This window comes from Stenella coeruleoalba (assembly GCF_951394435.1).
Source record: "Stenella coeruleoalba genome assembly, chromosome: 5".
Taxonomy (NCBI): Eukaryota; Metazoa; Chordata; class Mammalia; order Artiodactyla; family Delphinidae; genus Stenella; species Stenella coeruleoalba.
This window is the reverse complement of record NC_137150.1, coordinates 6,838,549-6,860,702: the sequence shown is the minus strand read 5'-3', so window position 1 is coordinate 6,860,702 and position 22,154 is coordinate 6,838,549. Positions and strand designations below refer to the sequence as shown.

Genomic DNA, 22,154 nt, shown 5'->3' with positions numbered 1-22,154 from the left:
ATTGTACTTGGCATGGGTCCCTTCCTCCCCAGGAGCCAGACTGTCTTATTGATAGTGTGCTTGGCATTGCAGTCTGACTGGAATAAATCAGATTCTCAGTTGTCAGAAAGATTTAGATTGTGTTGTGTCGTCCTCTGCTGCTTTTGTGAAAGTGGAACCAGAAATGTGTCTTCAGGCTATAATTCATTTGGTACTTTGGGAGCCCTAAAATCACGCAAAAATACGGCAGTTGGTGGAAAGATAAGTAGCTCAGGATTTGATGGCCGCTGAGAAAAATTATTGGCAGGTCTAAGGCAACGTTGTCCAGTGATATATAATGCAACGGGCAAATGTGAGCCATGTATGTGATTTTGAATTTTCTAGTAGCTACATTAAAAGAAAAAAAGAAAATAGGCAAAAATAATTCTAAAAAATTGTACTTCATTTTACTCAGTATATCCAAAGTGTTGTCATCGCGACAGGTACTCAGCATCCAAGAATTATTGAGACATTTTACATTCCTTGCTTTGTACTAAGTCTCAGAAATCAAGAGTGTATTCCGCACTCACACCTGTGTCAGTTTGGACTAGCCACGTTTCAGGTGCTCACTGGGCTTGGACAGTGTGGGCCTAAGGGCATTGTTGCCCTTCTTCAGCTACAGTGAAGCAATGCCAGTTACAGAAACCAAAAATGGATCTCTGGAAGGAATCATGAGCTGCCTGCCGGCTGAAACCAGGGCCATGGGTGCTTTTGGCTTCATTAACAGCTCTCCTCTGTGTAATGGTCACGGTGCCAATTAACAGCTGCTGTGGTTTCCTCTCACAAAACACAAATGGGGCTTTTTGTCTTTGACTTACAAGGACAGACAAAATTCATCAGTATCAAATTCATCATTCTGACCGGAGAAGGTGAGGGCCCACATCTACCTGAAACCGATCTCTGGCTCTTTTTCAAGGAACTTTGACTCTATATCTTTAGATGGTACTGTTGCTGTGCTTATCACAGGTTTATTTCCCCCTAGCCAAAGTGAGAAACAGTAAGTGTCCGGAATTTAGGAACTTACTTAAAAGAAAAATTTGGTTTGGCTTTTCATAGGGAGAGGAGCTGGAAAATATGTCCTTGGTTTATAATTTCAGAAGATTGCCTAATTTTTGTTTGCAAAGAAAGCTACACCAAGCAGCTTATTTGGAAAGGTTGGTTAAGGTTGCCTTGGACACTTTTAGGATACCAGAGGGAAACTAAAGCTGTTTAATATGAATTGGATGCTTTGTCTTATTACTTCCCAGAAGGGCAGTGTATATTTTTTCCCTCAAACCATGTAATTTTCTAAAGACTTGAAGGAAGGTGGCCAAACATTACAAACTGAGTAGGGAAAACTACAAGAAAAGCCACCTTTTGTAAGTGACTTAACTGGTTTTAGAAAATGAAGGTTAATCTTTCAAAACTGGATAGAATGGATGCATGTGATGGAAGTCAATTCTGGTGGCACTTATTTGTGAAAACAGAAAGTTCGTAAGTGGAGGTTTACAATTTTGATTTGAGATATTAAAAATCTTGGCTAAATGTTACTTTAAAATTTGCACGTACTCAGTTTGGAGACTAAGCTTATATACAAATTCCTGTGAATGCTTTAAATAAGATTTGTATGTGAATTTATCTTGCCCAAAACACATGCAAGATAACATTTGAGAATTTACTTAAAGCTCCTCATCTGGTTTTGGAATAGCTAATCTAAGAACTATTTGGGTTTGACATTATATGCAACTTTAAAGTTACATGGCTAATACTTAATTTACCATAGTAAGTAGTTAAATAAACGCTGAAGTTACCAGGTGGATTTGGAAAGGAATCCTTTTGGTGATAGTTGGAAATAAAGGCATACAAAGGAGGGAAATAGTTCTGGGGTGAAAAATCTAAACATTTGCATATAATAGCTTAACACTGTTAGTGCCTCTTTAACCAAGGAAGTACACAGAGAGGATTCAAGTTAAAAGGCACAGTCCCTACTCACAAGCAGTTGGAATCTGGAAAATTTCTTTGGAGAGATGACAGATTAGTGGCTGTTGATGAAGAATACCTTATGCAGGTTTTGAGAAGCTATTTACAAAAGAACCATTATTTTTCTGCTTGAGTAAAATCCTTGGATTGTGGGTGAAGGGGAGAAAATGTATAGTTCTATTAGCTGCTTACAAGATGGTGTATAGAGTGAAAGCCTAACTCTCTTCCATCAACCACATCTAGGTTAAACTCACTTCTTGGTTAAAGTGAGTTTCATCAGAGGACACATTTCTTACTGATTCCTAGATATTACTGTTCTTGTGCACATGCAGTAGCCAACCCTTCCCTTTTCTCCAGTTTTTTCCCCCCCACTTTTCTTTAAAAATTATATTTAATTACATAGGTCAGGCACAGATACATTTTCAGAGAAAGCAAAAATCCCATGCCCCCTTCCCCCTGCTGTCCAGTCATTGTCAGCCTGGTGTGCATCCTTCTAGTTGCTTCTCTATATTATGTACATGGACATGTTCCTGTCTGTGTGGTGTGTTGTTGTTTACATAACTAGAATTCATACTGTACATAATTGAAAAAAAACCTTTCCATTATATCTTAGGGATCTTTCAACTTTAGTACATAAACGTGGTTATTTAAATGTATATTTAGATCAATTAAAATTAAATAAAATTTAAAATTCAGTTCCTTAGTCACTCAAGTCCTCGGTAGCTGCATGTGACTAATGGCTACCATATTGGATAGCATAGATGAAGAATATCTCCATCGTTGCAGAAATCCCTACTGGACAATGCTAATATGGAACTACTTTATTCTTTTTATATAGATTTGCCCAATGTAGACAGACCATAATTTATGTAACTGTTCCCTATAGAAGACATTCATATTTATTTCCAGTTATTTTCTATCACTAACAGTGCTCTGTTTGGAAATGATTTCTGGACACTGAAAAGCGGCATCGCTGTAGGAATGGCTATGGCCAGAGTCTCAATTTAAAAACTTACTTCCAGATCACCCTTCTCAGTGGGCTTACCAATTTACACTTTCACCAGTGGTGCTGGAGAGTGCCATTTCCCTGGGTATTGTCAACCTTAAAGAAATTTGCACATTGCTGAGTGAAATATTGCATCTCGTGATGGAGTGCTCTGATTACTATTGGGATCAAACATCTTTTTTTTTTAATTTCTTGGTTATATTTATTGCTTGTTCCTTTGATGATTTATCTTTTTTTGTATTGATCCTATTGAAGGTATTATTTATGCATTCTTGATGTTAATTTTTTATAATATCTTGTATATCTATACCGTCCCATTTTGTCATTTTGTTTATGGTATCTTAAATTGCTTATGAAATCTGTCAAAGAAGTTTTAAACTTTGAAGTAGTCTACTTAATAATCAGTCTTTTGTGCTTTCGCATTTTATATTTTCTTTAGGAAGCCTTTCTATATCCCTAGGTTATAAACCCACTTTCCTGTACCTTTTTATAATACTTTTGTATAGGTTTATTTTTCCTTACATTTAGATTTCCAGTCCGTCTTCTTACCACTTGACAAAACTTCTTTAAGGCTTAGCTTACACATCTTCTTTTCCTTCTCCCTCTTAAATATCTTATAGCCTTTTTCTCTGTTATAGGTACAAATACATCACTCTGTACCAGGGCTGTGCAATAAAAATACATCTGTGAGCCTCAAATGCAAGCCACATGTGTAATTTAAAAATCTCCAATAGTCGTATTAAAAAAAAAGTAGAACGAAACAGGTGAAATTAATTTTGATATTTTCTATTTAACCTAGTGTGTCCAAAATACTGCCATTTCAACATGTAATAAGTTTAAAAGTCATTAATGAGAGTTTTTTCCCCTGGTGTGTATTTTACGCTTGTATGTCTCATTTGGACTTGTCACATTTTCATCGCTCAAAAGCTACACATGGCTAGTGGCTACCATATTAAACAGCCAGTTGTATATGTAATTATGAGTTCTATATGTCTATCTTCCCCATTTTACTATCTTCTCAAGAAGAGAGAGATTTCATTCGTCTTTTTATCCGAGTTTTATTCAAACTCACAATGTGTCAGTGTTGTGATATGTTTGGGAAAAGCTAACATGTCCATGGGTAATATCAATGGAAGAATAATTTCCAGAATAGGGAGATGGTAATACACTTCTCCTATGTACTGGGCAGACTGTCCCTGAATATTATTATGCTTGGTCTTGGGATCCATGCTTTAGAAGGGTATTGTTATACAGCTGCGGTCCCCAACCTTTTTGGCACCAGGGGCCAGTTTTGTGGAACACAAGTTTTCCACGGACCGTGGGAGGGGTGGGGGGAATGTTCAGGCGGTAATGCGAGTGATGGGGAGTGATGGGGCGCGGCAGATGAAGCTTCGCTTTCTTGCCCGCCGCTCACCTCCTGCTGTGCGGCCCTGAAAAGTGTGACTAGATTGAGAAAGGGTCTTCCTATCATGCCGTATGAAGAACAACTGAAGCTTGGCTTCGTACCTGGGAGGTAGGAATGGGCATGGGTGAGGGAGGATAATTTTCAAGGGTTTGGAGAGTTGTTAAAAGCAGGGACCAGTCTTTGTTATTCTAGGAGTAGAACTAAGGTCAATAGGTAGAAGGAACAAGGGGTCAGATTCTCAGGTGAACATAGGAAGAACTTCCCAACCATAACAGTGGCTGAAAATTAATTGGTCTAAGGACTGAGCGAGCACCCTAAACTGGAGGTGTTCTAGCAGCTCACGTTTCCAAGGTAGATGGCAAGAGACTTCTGGTGTCACATGGGATAGAATTAGACCAGATGACTTCCAAAGATCCTTCTCCCCTGTGGGCCTGTAGTTAGGTCCATGATAACATACCTATGAGCGTGTTTGAGTTCTTTAGAAAAGTGTGTCACCAAATTCTAAAATATTGATGTGAAGATATTTGTATGTGGATGCTTGGGTTTACCTTCATCTTCTTTTTATGAGATTCTAAAGCCATCCCTTTAAATTTATAGATTTTTCTTCAAGCATTGTACATCACCAGGACATCTGGTACTTACTTTTTTTTTTCATATTTCAATCATTAATTTATTTAACATTGTTCACATATTTAGTTACTTCCTAATGTCTTCTGACTCACTCAGAGGTTCGGGGCTTCTCAGACTGCTTGGAAAGGTCTGATAAGACCAAGTTGAAAACCCTATGTACATGATGATACAGTTCTTTGGAAGGGCTGCTGATTTGTTGTATGCAGGAAACACCTGGATTAGTTAATATTCTAGTAGAGATTAGCCTTTCTCATTTGCATTGCTCTTTTCATCTCAGGTTCTCAAATACTTTAAACATAAGCAGAAATTCATAATCAGTATTTATTCCAAAAACCTCTTTATTAATATTCAATGTGTAATCTCTAGGACTGAATGAGAAGCTTGTAGCCTTGGTGTGTTCTTTTCGAAGAGCCAGAAACTTGTATTTTCAAAAGATGATTGTATCTCCATTCAGGGATTTTGAATTTGTTTGGTTTTACAGCTCATTTTCAAAGTTCAGAAATGCAAGAAGGGTGTTGGTGTTATACTGGCAATACATACTCCTAAATTTGCCAACATTTCCCAGTGAAAATATGGGACTTTCTTTTCTCCAGAACCTAATATATTTGTCTGCATACTGACTTGCCCACAGGGCTATGGAACACACCTGATGAACCATTTGAAGGAATATCACATAAAACATGACATCCTGAACTTTCTCACCTATGCAGATGAATATGCAATTGGATATTTCAAGAAGCAGGTGGGTTTTTTCACGTGCAACCCTGTTCTGTCGTTCCTTTTCTTAATATGCACTCAGGTAGCTTTCATGCAAATAAGCACCCACCCTCTGCCCCCCACTGTTTTCTGCTTATAAGAGGAGCATCCATTTATTTTGCAAGCCTTAAGCCAGAGATGAGCTTCAGTCTGGACTAGAGGGTATGACCAACACATTGTAAGTACTAAATAAATGTTTGTTGAGTGAATGAATGAACGTCATCTATAATGTGCTATCCCCAGGCTGAGGAGAAATTCCCATTGCTGGGGGACTAGAGTTCTCCATGAATGAGAGAAACAGATTCAGTCTCTGGCAGACCTTCATTTATGACAGCAGAGAGGAAATTATGATGTTTACAAGGGGTTCCAGACCATCCTGGTCCAACAGCACACAGGCGGCTGGGAGCTTGGCTGCTTCTTAGTTCTTTCTGTCAGAAGTTTCCATCTCAGCACTCTGAGGATTATACTTTGCTACATATTTTTTAATAGTGCTCTGTAATTCTAAATTCCTAAACATTTTCCATTTACTTTTCTGATGACAAAAGTAATGTATAGTTACTGTAGAAATTTTGGAAAATGAAATGAAGCACAAAGAAAAGAAGAAAAACTGCTTGTAATTCTACCACCTAGAGAAATTTACTGTTAACATTTTGACAGATACTCTTCTAGTATTTTTTCTCTGTGTGTGTTTGTCTGTATATAAATACAAAAATTGGCTCATTATTGCATGTAATGTAATCACTTACGTGTTTAACTTAATATAGTCTGACTTTTCAAATATGATTTTTGATGCTTCTCTGAAATTTTGTTGTATAAATGGAGAATAATTTATTAAACCAATACCACATTTGGGGGACATTTAGGTATTTTTTTAAGTAAGTGTCCATGTGTGAATGTGCGCTTCCAGAAGTATTTAAGGTTTTGTTATGCACTGCCAAATAATTTCTCCTCTTGTCAGCAATGTATAAGGGAGCTCAGGAAACAAGTTCATAATTGAAAAAAATATATATTTTTTTACCGCTTTCCTAGGTGACAAATTGTGCATGTTTGCATTTATTTGATTATTGTGAAGTTTGACTTGTTTTTCCTTGTTCATTGACCCTTTGTATTTCTTCTTATTTTGAATTGCCAATTCATTGCATTTTGCCTCTTCTTCTATTAAAATATTTATTTTCATATTGATCTATGAGAACTCAGATATATAAAGATAGTAACCTTTTATTTTATGGTTTTTCTCCCGTTTGTCATTTGTTTTTCCACATTGCTTATGGATTTTTTTTAATGTACAGAATTTAAAAGATTTTATTACATACAATCTATTAACCTCTTTTTAAAATACAAGTCCTTATATGATTAGAAAGCTTTCACTCCTCTGATGGCAGATAAGTAACCTCCTATTTATTTTCTCCTCATTCTTTAGGATGCCTTTGTGACTTTTGTAATAAAACTCACTAGAGAGAACTCAATGGGTTTGTTTTACTGGGGGCTTGAGTGTCAGCTTTCCTAGGCAGTAACAACGTTGTAGAGAAGAAATCTCAGGCATGCTTCTTAAATGATTTGTCTGTGGTCCTCTTTGAGGCTGATGTCAATAATTGCTTGGAAAATAAGTTTTTGCTAAAAGAGGAGGCAGGAAATTTAAAGTCCAAGTAATTTTCTGCAAAAATTTGAAATAGGCACCATAAAGAAAGTCGTTGTAGATATATGACTATATGCCCTGTCTAACTATATTATTACAGCTTAAAGTATGTAAATTAATATACTGCAAAGCGTTAATATCACTGAAACAACCACTGTCGTGATGGTCTGGAAGTTTTTCTGTTTTTTAATAAATTTATTTATTTTATTTTATTTTTGGCTACGTTGGGTCTTCGTTGCTGCGCGTGGGCTTTTTCTAGCTGGGGGGAGCGGGGCTACTCTTCGTTGCGGTACGCGGGCTTCTCATTGTGGTGGCTTTTCTTGTTGCAGAGCACGGGCTCTAGTCACGTGGGCTCAGTAGTTGTGGCTCGCGAGCTCTAGAACGCAGGCTCAGTAGTTGTGGCGCACGGGCTTAGTTGTTCCGTGGCATGTGGGATCTTCCTGGACCAGGGCTCGAACCCGTGTCCCTTGCATCGGCAGGCAGATTCTTAACCACTGCGCCACCAGGGAAGCCCGTCTGGAATTTTTTTGCCTGTCAAGTAGGTGTTTCATTTCCTCAACATCAAGGTTCTTATTGCTATATTTTTGGACAAATTTTGCTTTCAGAATTTAGATCAATGTTAGTTATTGATTTGTGGAGCATCCTAGAGGCCCCCTGTCTACTTTGGGAGAAATTGTGCAGTTTAATGCAAAATTAAACCTTATTTTTACTTAATAGCCATTTTTGTTAAAGACTTTTTAATATTATTTGTGTTTTACTAGGTTTATTTTTTATGTTGAATTGCTTCCTATTTGCACAGTTGATTTTTGATGTTTCTGAACTTCTTGGAAGGGTTTCATGCTAATTCTCCCCAGGATAATAGGATGAGAGCTTGGACCTGTGCTGGGCACCAAGACAGGCCTAGCACATAGTTTGCACTCAGAGAGGATGTTTGATGCACAGGCCTCTGTATAAATGAAATTATTGACTTTGCAGGGTTTCTCCAAAGAAATTAAAATCCCTAAAACCAAATATGTTGGCTACATCAAGGATTATGAGGGAGCCACTTTAATGGGATGTGAGCTAAATCCACAGATCCCATACACGGAATTTTCTGTCATCATTAAGAAGCAGAAGGAGGTAAGTACGTGACTGACTCGGGGGAACCCGACTGGTCTGCGCAGACCAGTCTCTTTTGGGGTGAAGTGTGCATCACTGGGCTCTGTGGGTGTGGGTCTGCTGGGTACCATAACCTCGGTTTGCTCTGTTTTGTCTAGGTTTCTTCTTTGAAGGTATCCTTTATCTTCTCTCTAAATCACCACTTCTAAGGGGGTCAGTACCTGTTACATTGGTGTAAAATACAAAACTTGTAAAATATGATAGTAAAGCTTAATTTCACCTTCAAGGCCTCTTACATGCTGGCCTCATGCATCCTTCTCAAACCCGCCTCTTCATTTCCCTTTGTAAACTACTCTCCAAAGGCTGTTACTGATGCTTTAACCCTCTTGCTTGGTATCTTCATCTTTTACCCACTTCCTCTCCCAGTGCATGTACACACACACACACACACACACACACACACACACACACACACACACACAGATGGGACCACTTCCGCCTGTTTTCCATTCCTCTTCGAACTTCTTGAGCACTAGTTTGATCCACTCATTTGAATTTCAGTTAGTCATTACCTTCCATATTTATCTTAGTTTGTATTCACCTCTCCTTCTGCATTGCACGTTCTGAAGGCTTATACTTCCAAATAGTAAGTGATTTGTTATCTGAAGAGGACTCTTTTTTTTTTTTGGCCGCACTGCATACATGCGGGATCTTAGTTCCCCGACTAGGGATCGAACCCACGCCCCCTGCAGTAGAAGCGCAGAATCTTAACTACTGGACTGCCAAGGGAAGTACCAAGTGATTTGGTATCTGATGCTGGGGTGAAGTCTTTTATGCATATGAACTAAAAGAGAAGCAATAAAGGAAAACATTGATAGATTTGACTACATAGTAATTTTTACATTTCTCTAGGTCAGGGAAAAGAAACATACGGAGATCATAATTAGGGGAGTGTAACAGAAGCCGTTTATTAAATGAATGAACTTTATGTGTTAAGTCCAGGATCATCCCCTTGGTCCCCCTAGTTCTTGGAGTTCAAAAACTGGGAATTTGCACCTGGGTCACCCCACATCAGTCCCACTTGATACTTCAGTTATTCATTCGAGTGTACTTTTCTCTAGCGAGTAACAAAAAAGACCTCTGCCTTAAACCTGTCTTTGTTCTGTGGTTTCTGCTCATTTCCCTGATCCCAGTTCTTGGTTACTTGTCAGATGTCACTGACATAACAGATGTAAAGCTCCTTACGCAGTGTCTGGTGTATAGTAGGTGCTCAGTAAGTATTTTCCTTTTACTTGAAGTAGCTCAGAGTTGTTCTTATGCTTCCCGTGGAAGTGAGCAAAAGGCTTTTATTAAATTAGAAAATAAAAACAACCTCTGTTGTTTCTTGGTCAGAGACGTCAGCCTAAGACAGAATTCCACATAGGGTGCTTGGAGAGTTAATACAAGCACAGCAGGCTCCTCTCCCTGTTCTCCGCTGGGCTTAATGAGCAGGTCTGAATTCGCAGCCCGTTGCGCAGAGCTATTTTAGATGGCAGCAAAGCCTCAGCTTTTGAGAAGACAGCGCCCCATCCCCTTCCCCTTTCTCTCCCCTTGGATTCCTCCCCCGCCACCTCCCTCTCAGCCTCCAGCCTTCCCTAATAGGCGCACCACTGAATGCATGAGAGATCGGAGGTCGCCCTAAGAAGGTGTTTGGATTCACGTAATATCTTCTTCCACAGAATTCAAGTGATGTTTACAAGTGTCATTTATTCCAGCTCTGGAAACCCCCTTGGGGAAGGTAGGGACGAATAGTGGGAAGGAACAAATTGTAGGGAGATGGAGGGTCTTCCCCGCCGTGGAAGCGTACAGAGCAGTCACTTGTGGTTGTGGTTAGCAGGGGTGGAGAGAGAACCAGTGCAGTTGCACAGGTGGAGCGGTGGGTGGGAGCTGAGTGCTGTGGGGAGTGAGGACTCCAAGGCAGGGTGGGATGCAGCAGCCCTAGCATCATCTCACATCTTCGGAGGTGGCGTCATGGGACACGTGTCTAGACGGGGTGGCCTGGAAGGGAATCAAGCATGAGCAGAGATTCAGAGCCCAACATAAGTGGATTCATGGGTATCTGCACACCTGGGACCATAGGCGTGTGGGTGATGAAGGCCACTACTTGAGGAAATGTGAACAGGCCGTGAGCAGGCAGGACTGAGTGTGGGTGTGTCTGGGGGGCTGGGAAGTGGGGGTAATTCTTAAATCTCCGTTCACATGTGAGGCTACGTGAGACTGGGCTTGGAGGGGCCAAAGTAAGAGTGAGGAAAAGCAATGGGATCTTTGTAGGAAGACATGCTAAAACTTGGTGAAATATTAAAGATGGGGGAGTTGCCCCCAATTTTCTGTTTGGGAAGACTAACACCAACAGCAGTGGAATGAGAGACGGATTTGAGTAGAGAAAGATGACAACATGGTGATGAAGTGAAGATATTTTCTAGGGAGGTGAAGATAAGAGACTGGAACGGAAGTGAAATGTCTTTTTCTCCAAAGTGATCCTCAGAGGTGCAGAGAGGTTGCGAAGCCCCCCGCACCCCACCTCTATTACCAGTCACCTCAAGGTGCTACCTGAGGGTATGGAAGCCACCTGCTAGGCTGTCACATTTGAGGGCATCCTTGGTGAAGAGAAAAAACTTTCAAAATTATATTTGAAATTATATTTTCTGAAGGCCTTCATATAAGAAATTGTCATTGGAATTCTTTCTTTAAAAAACTTTTTTACTGAAATGTAGTTGGTTTACAATGTTGTGTTGGTTTCAGGTGTACAGCAAAGTGAGTTATACACATCTATTCTTTTTTAGATTCTTTTCCATTATAGGTTATTGCAGAATATTAAGTATAGTTCCCTGTGCTATGCAGTAGGACCTTGCTGTTTATCTATTTTATATATAGTAGTGTGTATATGTTAACCCCAAACTCCTAGTTTATCCCTCCCCCCCATCCCCTTTGATAACCATAAGTTTGTTTTCTGTGCCTCTGAGTCTGTTTCTGTTTTGCAAATAAGTTCATTTGTATCATTTTTTTTTAGATTCCACATATAAGTGCTATCATATGATAATTGTCTTTCTTTGTCTGATTTACTTCACTTAGTATGATAATCTCTAGGGCCATCCATGTTGCTGCAAATGGCATTATTTTATGCTTTTTTATGGCTGAGTAATATTCCATTTTATGTATGTACCACATTTTCTTTATCCATTCATCTGTCAATAGACATTTAGTTTGTTTCCAAGGATTCTTTTTAAAAAAGACTTGGACTTAAAAATAAATGCAGAGCATCGTTTTAGATATGCTCTGTCCCAGGTGGTAGCCACTGGCCACACGTGGCTATTGGGTGCTTGCCGCATGGCCAGTCAAAGCTGAGATGTACCGTAAGTGTAAAATACACTCTGATTTTGAAGACCTCGTGTGAATAAAAACATGTAAAATATCTCATAATTTTTTTCTCTTGAGCATATGCTGCAATGATAATATTTTAGATATATTGGATTAAATAAAAATATATTGTTAAAATTACACCTGTTACTTTTTTTTTTCTTTTTTTTTAAAGTAGTTACTGGAAGATTTTCAATTACATGGGTGGGTTACATGATATTTCTGTTGGACAGCCCTGAGTAGATTTACCAGGAATGTATGTTGCCAGTCCCATTCATTTTATGAAGTCCTACGTTTAATTGTTAAGGTTATGCATTCATGCTATGGCATTTACCAGTCTTATGTCTGAGATCAAGCAGTTAGGAGCTAGAATTTTTTTGTTTTCCTTTGTGAATTCAATTAATGACTGCTACTGTTTTGCGTTTTCCAAAATTCAGTTATGATATGGTTCAAGATGGTGAGTTGTGAGGGCTATTTTATTTTATTTTTTCCTTTCCTTTTTTAAAGGGAAACTGCTCTGGAAATAGTTACCTCAGGGCATTAGGAATTATTTTATAAAACAAACGGACACCTCTCAAGATTCCCTAATCAGTTCTGGTGGCCCCCATCCTGGTTGTGTTGCCTTTGCTCATTAGAGCTGCGTTTTGGTTGCAGACAGCATAGGTTGGGGCTCAAGCCCTGAAAAATGTGAATAATAGGAAAGCCGTCCTCCCAGGCTTTGGGGACTTCGTGAGTTTGTCTGCCCCTCGAGTAGAAGGGAACAGTTCCTGGTCAAGGGATGTGAAGAGGTTCTGACGTTGCCTGGGCTGCTGCGGCTGAGGCTCCCGGGGAGGGGGCAAAACATTTGGCGCTTATACTAAAGAGGACAGTGGGCCCTTGGGGCAGTGTGTTCTCTCAGTATTGGCTTCTTTTCAATGGAAGGGAACAAGTATTCAAAGGCGGCTGGGTGAATGACATTAAAGGCATGGTATAATAGAATGCTTTCATGTCTTACTGTTTAATAGCATTCACCCTTTTGTTTCCTGAAGACTCAATTTTGTTAGGAAAATGACTCCATAGACTGACTTAAACTGTGGCCACAGACTTCTGTCACTAAACGTATTTTCTTCTTGTGCTTTACAGATCATTAAAAAGCTGATAGAAAGAAAACAAGCCCAGATTCGGAAAGTCTACCCGGGACTTTCCTGTTTTAAAGATGGAGTCCGGCAGATCCCCATAGAAAGCATTCCTGGAATTCGTATGTATAGATCTTCTTCTAAAAGCAAAACCTTTTGGTAATGCCATGACAGTGTTGGAAACAGTTATACCAGAATGTAGTGATTTGGAAAGCTTCCTCCCCTGTCTGTCTCCATTTGTGTTATTGTAGTCTTTAAGAAGGGAGCAAATGCTTTCCTTTTACATCTTTTCTCTGTTGCCCAGTGCAAACAAACCGGAAGAGAACTTAGTTGACCTCTTGTTGTAGCTGTTAATGTCCGTTGGTTATGAGAGCCTGTTATTTGTGACACCGTGCTGGACACTCCCCATATGTGACCTTGGTGGCAGGGAATTCTACTCAGAGGGGAAGGTTGAGTCTCAGGATGGTTAAGCCCTTTAGCCTTAAACAGCGCATGGCCAGTGCATGTCAGGAATAGTAGCAGCCCCATCCTGGCCTCCTCGAGACATCTTGCTGTTGGTACCCTGCCTCACTGCCCTCCTGGGTGCAGCCTGCATAGAACTGTGCTTGGGCTGAATTAGTTTCCACAACCCTCTAAACAAGATGATTGCAAAGCATATACTTCGTTTCAAGTTCCCTATTTTAGAGTAGTTTTCCCAAGGGTTCTTCTCTGTGAGTATATTAGAGGTGAGTTGTATTGGGTTAAAACAGCTGTTTTTGTAGATCAAAAGCTATGAATATTGGTACTTTCATTCGGTTCAAATCCAGGATCATCCAGTATATTGAAGATTTAGTATAAACAAAACCAAAGCAAACAAACTAAAATTCTCCAGAGAAAATAAGACATTATATGGGCAAGATATATTTCTTCATTACAGAGTATACCCTACAGCAGATCTTACTTTCCTTCTCAGACCTGGAAATTTTGCTTCCGTGTATTATCTTATTAATAGCTCCCCTGTCACTGGATGCCTACATGTGCCAGGCATTCTTCTGTTTGTTTGTTTGTTTCGTGTGTTTTTACATATATCAACTAATCTCAAAAGGAATCACATCAGCTCAGTTTTGGAGTTCTGTTTTATAGGTTGATTAACAGAGGCAAAGGTTGACTAACTTATCTCGGGTACATTAGCTTTTAAGGAGAGAACAAGAAATCAGTCCTGGTCAGTTGGACTCCAGGCTGTGTCTTCTTTCTGCTACAGTAAACCATCTTGCATTACAAGCAGGGTCTGCCCCAAATAAACTAGAGACCAGGACAGAGTTTGTTCCAACCTAAAACAACAGCTTAACTCTTTCACAGGGTGATTAGCAAAAACCGTGACTTAGGGTTTTAAAAAAATACACACCCACAGTACCAGACATATTTGTTTTTTATGCTTTCCTCTGAAAGGTTGAAGTTCCTGCTTTAAAAAGTACTAACAGACAGAGCAATGTCAGTCTTGGAAATGTTTTGTATTGTTAGGTGTATGAGGAAGTAAAGAATTAACTGTAGTTAAGTTCAGACTCTGCAGATATAGACATTTATTGAGTCGTGGCTATAATTTATTGTATTTTTGATAACTATTAAATATGTTATGCTCTTGACCAAAAGCAGTTCTCATTCAGTGTTTAATTTTGTTGATATATAGGAGAGACAGGCTGGAAACCGAGTGGAAAAGAGAAGAGGTAAGTATGATGGGCCAGAGGATATTAATGCAAGTGTTCTTTTTCCCCTCCCAGAAACTTAGAGAAAACAGGCAAACTGATTGTAGTCACCATCACACCACTTGTTAGGTTTCAGTTTTCATAAAAAATTCTGGAATGGTTCTAATTTTAAGTTTCTGTAAAAATGAGCTGGAATCACTTGGCAAGAGAAGAGAAAACTAATCATTGTTCCTTCTTGTTTATTCTTTTCCTTTCAAGTAAAGAGCCCAAAGACCCCGACCAGCTTTATAGCACCCTCAAGAGCATCCTCCAGCAGGTGAAGGTGGGTGTTTTGTTTTCCTTCACCTCATGCAAATATTTTGAAATGATTTCCCACATGGCATTTCCATATTAGATACCTTACTTTTTTCTTTACCCAAGAGCCATCAAAGCGCTTGGCCCTTCATGGAACCCGTGAAGAGAACAGAAGCTCCGGGATATTATGAAGTTATAAGGTTCCCCATGGGTAATGCCATTAACATTTTCTAAGTATAGATTTAAAACTCTCTGGATGGCGGTGTGGGGGACAAAGGGGTGCCGAGGTTGATGTGCACTCTTCTGTTGTAGGGTGGAGGGCCGGTGGAATCAGAGCAGGAGGGGTAAAGGGGAGGGGATGGCCGTGTTCATTAGGCTCCCGCTGCTGCCCTGTAGCGCCCACACCATCGATGCGAGCTGCAGACAGCACTGGAGATGAGAGTCAGCTGTGTGGACATAACCTTGATTATATTCAGTTTGGTTGCAAATGGAAAAACAGCAGCTTGTTCTCTTGATATGCTTGGAGAGTCTGAGAATTTTTGAAGGTAAACAGACGAAGTTAGATCAAGCCGCTTGACTGCTGTACTCTTAGATGGAGAAATAATCATTAATGCAGCCCTTGATTTTCCACGCTCTTGAAGGAGACTGAGTGTCGCTAATTATACTCCTATTTTAAGCTTGGTCCCACATCCCCAAACAAACAAAAGAAATGCCTTTAGAAATGTAGAATTGTGGAATTTGCTGCTGTGTCTGCACCAGGCTAAAAGGAATGATTAATTGACTCAATTGAGAATCCCCAAATTAAACTAATTTGGCATTGTGCAGATGACAGACCACGAGCTGAATTTTTTTTTTTTTTTTCCAATCAGCTGTGTGGCCATTTTTCTGGAGAGGGCCTGTATCTTCTGTCCCTTTTCTACCTGGTGCTAAGAAGGTATTAAGATGTGAAAGGAAGAGTGAAAGGGATCCATTAGCTCCCCGATAACAGAGTTATTTGTAGCTTTTTCTGTGGCATTATCACACGAATGCTCTACACAGTGGTGGTAATGATTTCAGTAGTCTCTGGTCCTTAAAGTGGACACACATCCGTACGCTTTTCTTTCCCTTTTCTATCTGCCTCGCTTCTGTGTATTTCAGTACATGAAAATCAGAGTAAGTGTTGAAGGAGTGTAGAATTCTGAATGGAAGGCTGACTTGGGAATCAGTATTTCCCAGGATGTGAAAAATCTGCTAAAACCCTTTAAGTCCATTTCCAAACTTACCTGACCTTGGCATCCTCGTCACCTGGGCTGCCTCAAGTTCTTTTGTGAAATGCTCAAGGGAGGTTGCGTGAGCCTGGGGAGAACGGTTTTCGGCCCTGTCCGTGTGCACTCTGAAGCCCTGCGGTGGCAGGTCCAGTGGGTCCTGTCTGTCATAGCCAACTCCCAGCCTGCCCTCTGGAAGCTTTCTGCTTGGTCCAGCCAGAGAAGGGTGGGAACCTCGCCAGCCGGACGCCACTTGTGCGCACAGCTGAATGCTCGTGAGGGGACAGTTGACCCCACTGAGCAAGGCCAGTGGTGGGCTGAGGTGTGCGTAAGCAGCGTTATTGAAAACAGTAGATGGTGCTCTTTGGTTGGAGCCATGCTTTGTTTTCTTGGGATGTCCTTGCCCCGAAGATGGTCATGTCTTTGAGGACAGACTGACAATTGGTAATTTCACTTTTTCTGCCATTGCCTTCATGGCTTTTTCAAAAAACATTTCTTCTCTTCCCCCCCACCCCCATGCCCTAAAAAAACCTCTTTTCTTCCATATGGATGAGATCCAACCTGTTTCGTTAAGGAAATGGCGTTCAGTACAGCGTCTGAGGTGTGGCCCAAGCTTCCCACACATGGGTAGCTAGGCAGGTAGGCAGGGCTTTCCTATTTACCCAGAATTCCCAACTTTTGGGGATTTAATGAGTAATTTAGTGGTGTCTCCATGTTTGTTTTCACTAGTGTTCAGTCACCTTCTTTTGTAACCCAGGCCATTTGGTCAACCAAAAGCTTCTAAGAAGGCCAGAGGAAGGAAGCTGTTATCTATAACTTTAGAATGGAAAGGAAATAGAGAAAGGAAACATGCAGAGTTGGTTGTAATTATTCAGAAAGCTCCAAACACTTTCATGATTTGTTTCTGCTGTATTTGAGGCTCTCCCCATCGCTCCTTTCCTCCCGCCTTCCAAAAACTAGTGGGGAGAGCTTTTGTGTAAACTTCTTTGTGTCAAGTTTCATTTTTTCCCCCTTTACTTTTTTTTTTTTTCTCTTTTGGTCACACGTCTCTTCCTTCTAAACATCGTAAACATGATATCAGGCAGCATATCCTAAGTGGTGGGCATTTAGGTGGGAGGAGGGTAAGCATCCAGTTTTACCCAGAGAGGCCGGTTCCACTGCTCTTTCTTTATTCAACGAGAGCACCTCTTCAGCTGTTCAGTTACACTCAGGTGACACGTTTACTGGGCTATTTGTCAAGCCTTTGTGTAGCTTAATACTTTTCAGTTTTTCTCTCCCTCCGAACTATTTCAGTTAGAGAAGAAAGAAAATGGAAAGTTGAATTCACATTTGTGATGACATACTTCTAACCAAGATAGGCTTTATTTAAAAAAAAAAAAAAGGCTTTAGTCAAAGGAAATAGGTGAAAGCAGATATTTCCTATTTTTCCTTTGGAGTTTTGTGGTAGATTAGGATTTTGCTGCAAATGAATTTCTCCCCATTTTGGGATGTTGCACATAAGTTTATTTATCTTATTAAATGATAATCCCAGTGTATTTGGTTGTCAGTTTCTCTCCCTCTGGAAAATTTGATAATATAGTGGGAATTTGGGTTGTTGGTAGTCAGAAGTATTTCTTTAGTGATTTTGACTTATTTTTTCATGCAGAGTTTATATAATTTTTTTCATATTCTTTTCCATTTTGGTTTATTACAGTTCCCTGTGCTATACAGTAGGACCTTGTTGTTTATTTTATATATAGTAGTGTGTATCTGCTAATCCAATTTAACAGTTGATATAATTTTTTTTTTTTTTTTTTTTTTTTTTGCGGTATGAGGGCCTCTCACTGTTGTGGCCTCTCCCGTTGCGGAGCACAGGCTCCGGACGCGCAGGCTCAGCAGCCATGGCTCACGGGCCCAGCCACTCCGCGGCATGTGGGATCTTCCCAGACCGGGGCGTGAACCTGTGTCCCCTGCATCGGCAGGCGGACTCTCAACCACTGCGCCACCAGGGAGGCCCTAGTTGATATAATTTTTAATGATAGAACCAGACTTAGAGACAACTAGGGACCTATAAGTAGACAAATGTTAGCATCTTCTAATCTTCGTGGAATTCTTTAAATTGGTTCTGAGAGTGAAGATTAAAGAAGCCTCATTATATTCTTACAAGTTTAGATGAAGCATTGTTTTCCTTTGTAAAATAATTTAAAGCAAGTAGATATATTGGGAAAATATTCTTTTTGACAATTGTCTTGCAAGGCTTACTTGCTTTAGAAAATAGATTATTAAGTAAAGTTTGTCATTCTTATTTCACTGATGGAGCATGAAACTAAATTCACTGGAACCATTTTACATGCAAGGTCACTGGTATATTTGCAGATGTATTTATGATCTGTTTCTCCATTTTAGTTCTATCTCTACAGCACCAGAACAACTGTGAATTTAGAGAAACAAACTCAGTCTGATTGTTCTGATTTAAGTAATGAAATGATTCGATACAAATGTTCCACCTGCTGTGCTCCATGTATAGACAAAGCCTCTTCTGTATAATTCTGAATGAAGAGCTAACAGTACTTAGTTCATCGTACTTATTGCTGCTAATCTACTTAGCTTCCTCGTGCTGAAGAGGGGATTGGGCCAGATGACTAATAATGGTCCCTTCAATGTTAAAACACTGTGATTTTGCACAGGATACCCTCACAAAAGGAAGAACATAAGACTCAAGAACTGTTTTCCTTGATCATACGAATTTCTCTTAAAGAAAGATATTGGGATGGTGAAAATGTGATCAAACTGATGACATAGATTTCTTTCCCCGTCTCACTTTTGTCAGCTGGTTGGTTTAAAAGGAGTCAAAGATGGCTAATATTTTTTTTTCCTGTGCAGATCTGAAAACCATGAGCGAACGCCTCAAGAATAGGTACTACGTGTCTAAGAAATTATTCATGGCAGACTTACAGCGCGTCTTTACCAATTGCAAAGAGTACAACCCCCCTGAGAGTGAATACTACAAATGTGCCAATATCCTGGAGAAATTCTTCTTCAGTAAAATTAAGGAAGCTGGATTAATTGACAAGTGATATTTTTTTTCCTCTGCTTCTTAGAAACTCATCAAGCAGTGTGCCTAAAGCATGGTTTAGTTTTACAAAGAATTGGACCTAATGTATTGAAGATACTTGTAATAATTAGCACTTTTAAAAAACAAACAGAAAACCTCCTCTTAGCTTTTCAGATATGTATTTAAATTGAAGTCATAGAACATTTTTATTTTATGGAATAGATTTTAATCTATTCACTACAATTAATGTCAACTTTCTATGGCATGTCCATTAGCTGACTATTCAATAATAGATGATCAGGGGTTTCCTCAAATTTTGTATATGAGGAAATTGCACATAGTACCAAGATTTGGGGGAATGCAGAAAATTTTCAGACCATGAATGTTTCCCTTTTTTTCTAATGGAATGTGAGAGTTTATTTTTATTTTATTCTGAAGGACTTTAAAGGAAGGGATGCATGATAAAAAGCCCGTAAAAGGTGAAATATGTGATGTTTGAAGTCTCATGGTAGACTTTTTATATATATTTTTAAAAAACAGTCATCTAGGTGAGGTGCTTTGAGCAGTTCTGAAAAAAATGCAGTTCCAGAAAGCGACTACTTTGATTCCTAAGGAAGAAATTCTAAATAGTGCAAACTTTTATAAGCATCTGGGTTTTTGATAATTCTGTCTACCTACAACAAACTTGTGAGTGCATAACCACTATTTTAATGATTTCTTTCTCTACACGAGTGTGTAATACTATATTTGACTTTGCTTATGCAGGCCGTAAGTTCCAAAAGGCAATTTCCTGGGCCACAAAGGCATCCATTTGAAAACACCTGAGATGGAATCAACATACTTTAACAAAAAAAAGATGTATAATCTATTTAATGTATCAAATTTAGTGAATCCTTGTTCTATTAAATAAGGATTTTTTGCCCTTTCTACAATACACACAACCCCCCTGATACTGTATTTATGAACATTTTTCCTTTTGCATCTCCAGATTATATTCATTGTTGGAGATGAATTAAATTACCACCAAGATTTGCTGTCAGTATTTTAATACCTACGTTGGTATATATACCCAGGGTAATACTATCCCACTAAAATCCATCATACAACCTTATTAACCCGTCTTGGGATTCCAGCTTAGTGCTTGGATTCATTTCCTGATTAACACTACATTGAAAAGTGGGACGTCCGCCATCCCAACTCTGAGAGAACCAACTCATGTAAAACAAACGAAGGCCACCTTGATGGTCTCGACACTAATTTTTATGATACAAATTTATAAACTGATTTTTGTAAAGGACTAGGTTTAAAGGTATATTTAACTTGATGTTTTCTATCAGCATAAAAGAATTGAAATGATTATTTGATAGACATTAAACACAATTGCCAGAGATAATCTGCATGAAGGAAAAAACCCTGCAGATGGCTGTGAAGTTGGAAGGATTGTTTTTAATGTGTAAGATATATTCAGAATGCTCACAACTGAGAAATGCCTCAACTTTTTAAAGTATAAGAAACCACCTTGTGTGGCATCTGGATTTCTAATGAAGAAGGATGATACAGTTTGGATTAAGTAACTTGGACTGGTTTTCCACAGTGCTTTGTACTGGATCTGCCGAAGCATCTGGCCAGCTTGGTATCCTGTGAAAGTTTGTTATTTTCTGGGTAGACATTCTTATAGAGTATTGTCTTTAAAATCAGATTGTCTCTTCTATATTGAAAGCATTTTTATGTTTTCTAATTTAAAAATTAATATTTTCTTATAGATATTGTGCAATAAAGCTGAAGTAGGATGTGTGGTTTTTGCAAATGCTTTAACAGCGGATAAAATTTTACATTTGTAAAATTAATATATTGTACTGGTACAAAATAGTTTTAAATTATATTTTAAAAAGCTCTTAATCTGGTGGTGTGTTTTCTTCTTCTGGCAGATTGAGTTTACAGGGCGAATGTACGATCTGTTTGATGACTGATTACATCCTTAGTTCTTAGGTCGTAAGCATGTCGAGGAAGGTGTTCAGAATTGTTGCATTTGTGTGAAGTTTCAAAAAAATTCACAGCCCATCAGTGAGAGATTTTCAAGAGGAGAGACACTTACTGTGTCTCTGGAATGATCCACTGCATCTTGCCCATTGACACTCAGGAAAAACATCCAGCTAAAGAAGAGTGTTATGGTTTTAGAAACAGTCCCGCACTCGCCCCCAGTTTTTCTACTTTGCATCTGTGAGATAGATGAATGAGGAGAGGGACAGAAAAAAATACAGCAGATTTTTAGACATCTCCCATATGAGCTTCTACTGTTACTCAAAGTGCTGAGTGTAGGAAAGTAAACTTTATCCTGTTGGGGTATGAGTACCCACCAAAGAGCACACCACTTCCTTTCTGAATTTTGAACCAGCTAAGCAGTCAACTGATTAAGGCACATGATGGCCAAAACATCTTTATAAATAATAAAATGCGTTTTGGAGGTTGTGACTTGTGTATCTATGGAAAATGGGCTTTCTGATATGGAACCCCAGGATGTGGTTGACTCACCAGTTGCCAGCAGCTCTGCACCACTGCGGACGTCCCCCTACCAAGGCAGGGCCTTTTACCCTTAAGCTTAGTGCACGGCCCAGGACAGTGATGCTGTCTGAAGGCAGGTCAACTCCAAAGAGGTACAGGTGAGGAAGGAGCAGAGCTAGGCCACTTCCTTCCCTTAACTCATCAATGAGGCAGGTTCCTCCCGGGGGAGGGAGGCATGAGGGGCAGAGGGAAGCCGGGGCTGAGGGATGTCCTTCTACGGAAAAGTAAACATCCAGAGCGAAGACTAGGTTGCCCTCCCATCCCAGCCCATCTATCCATGGTCAAAAATCTCAACTCTGGTTGTATTCATCAGAAGAAA

General features: G+C 39.5%; 1 protein-coding gene across 3 annotated transcripts in view; it reads left to right on the top strand.

Moving 5' to 3' along the window:
• The window catches only part of KAT2B (lysine acetyltransferase 2B), a 103,394-nt gene extending 81,739 nt beyond the window's left edge, over window positions 1-21,655 (top strand). For 2 of the 3 annotated variants that reach the window (XM_079922479.1, XM_079922481.1), the window contains exons 12-18: window positions 5,650-5,760; window positions 8,386-8,529; window positions 13,027-13,141; window positions 14,686-14,722; window positions 14,960-15,023; window positions 15,122-15,206; window positions 19,102-21,655. In XM_079922479.1, the coding sequence (XP_079778605.1) occupies window positions 5,650-5,760; window positions 8,386-8,529; window positions 13,027-13,141; window positions 14,686-14,722; window positions 14,960-15,023; window positions 15,122-15,206; window positions 19,102-19,295 (750 nt within the window). In that variant the 3' untranslated portion in view covers window positions 19,296-21,655. The remainder of the gene's footprint in view (window positions 1-5,649; window positions 5,761-8,385; window positions 8,530-13,026; window positions 13,142-14,685; window positions 14,723-14,959; window positions 15,024-15,121; window positions 15,207-19,101) is intronic. The other variant, XM_079922480.1, reaches the window with a different exon arrangement.
• The last annotated feature ends 499 nt before the right edge of the window (window positions 21,656-22,154 follow it).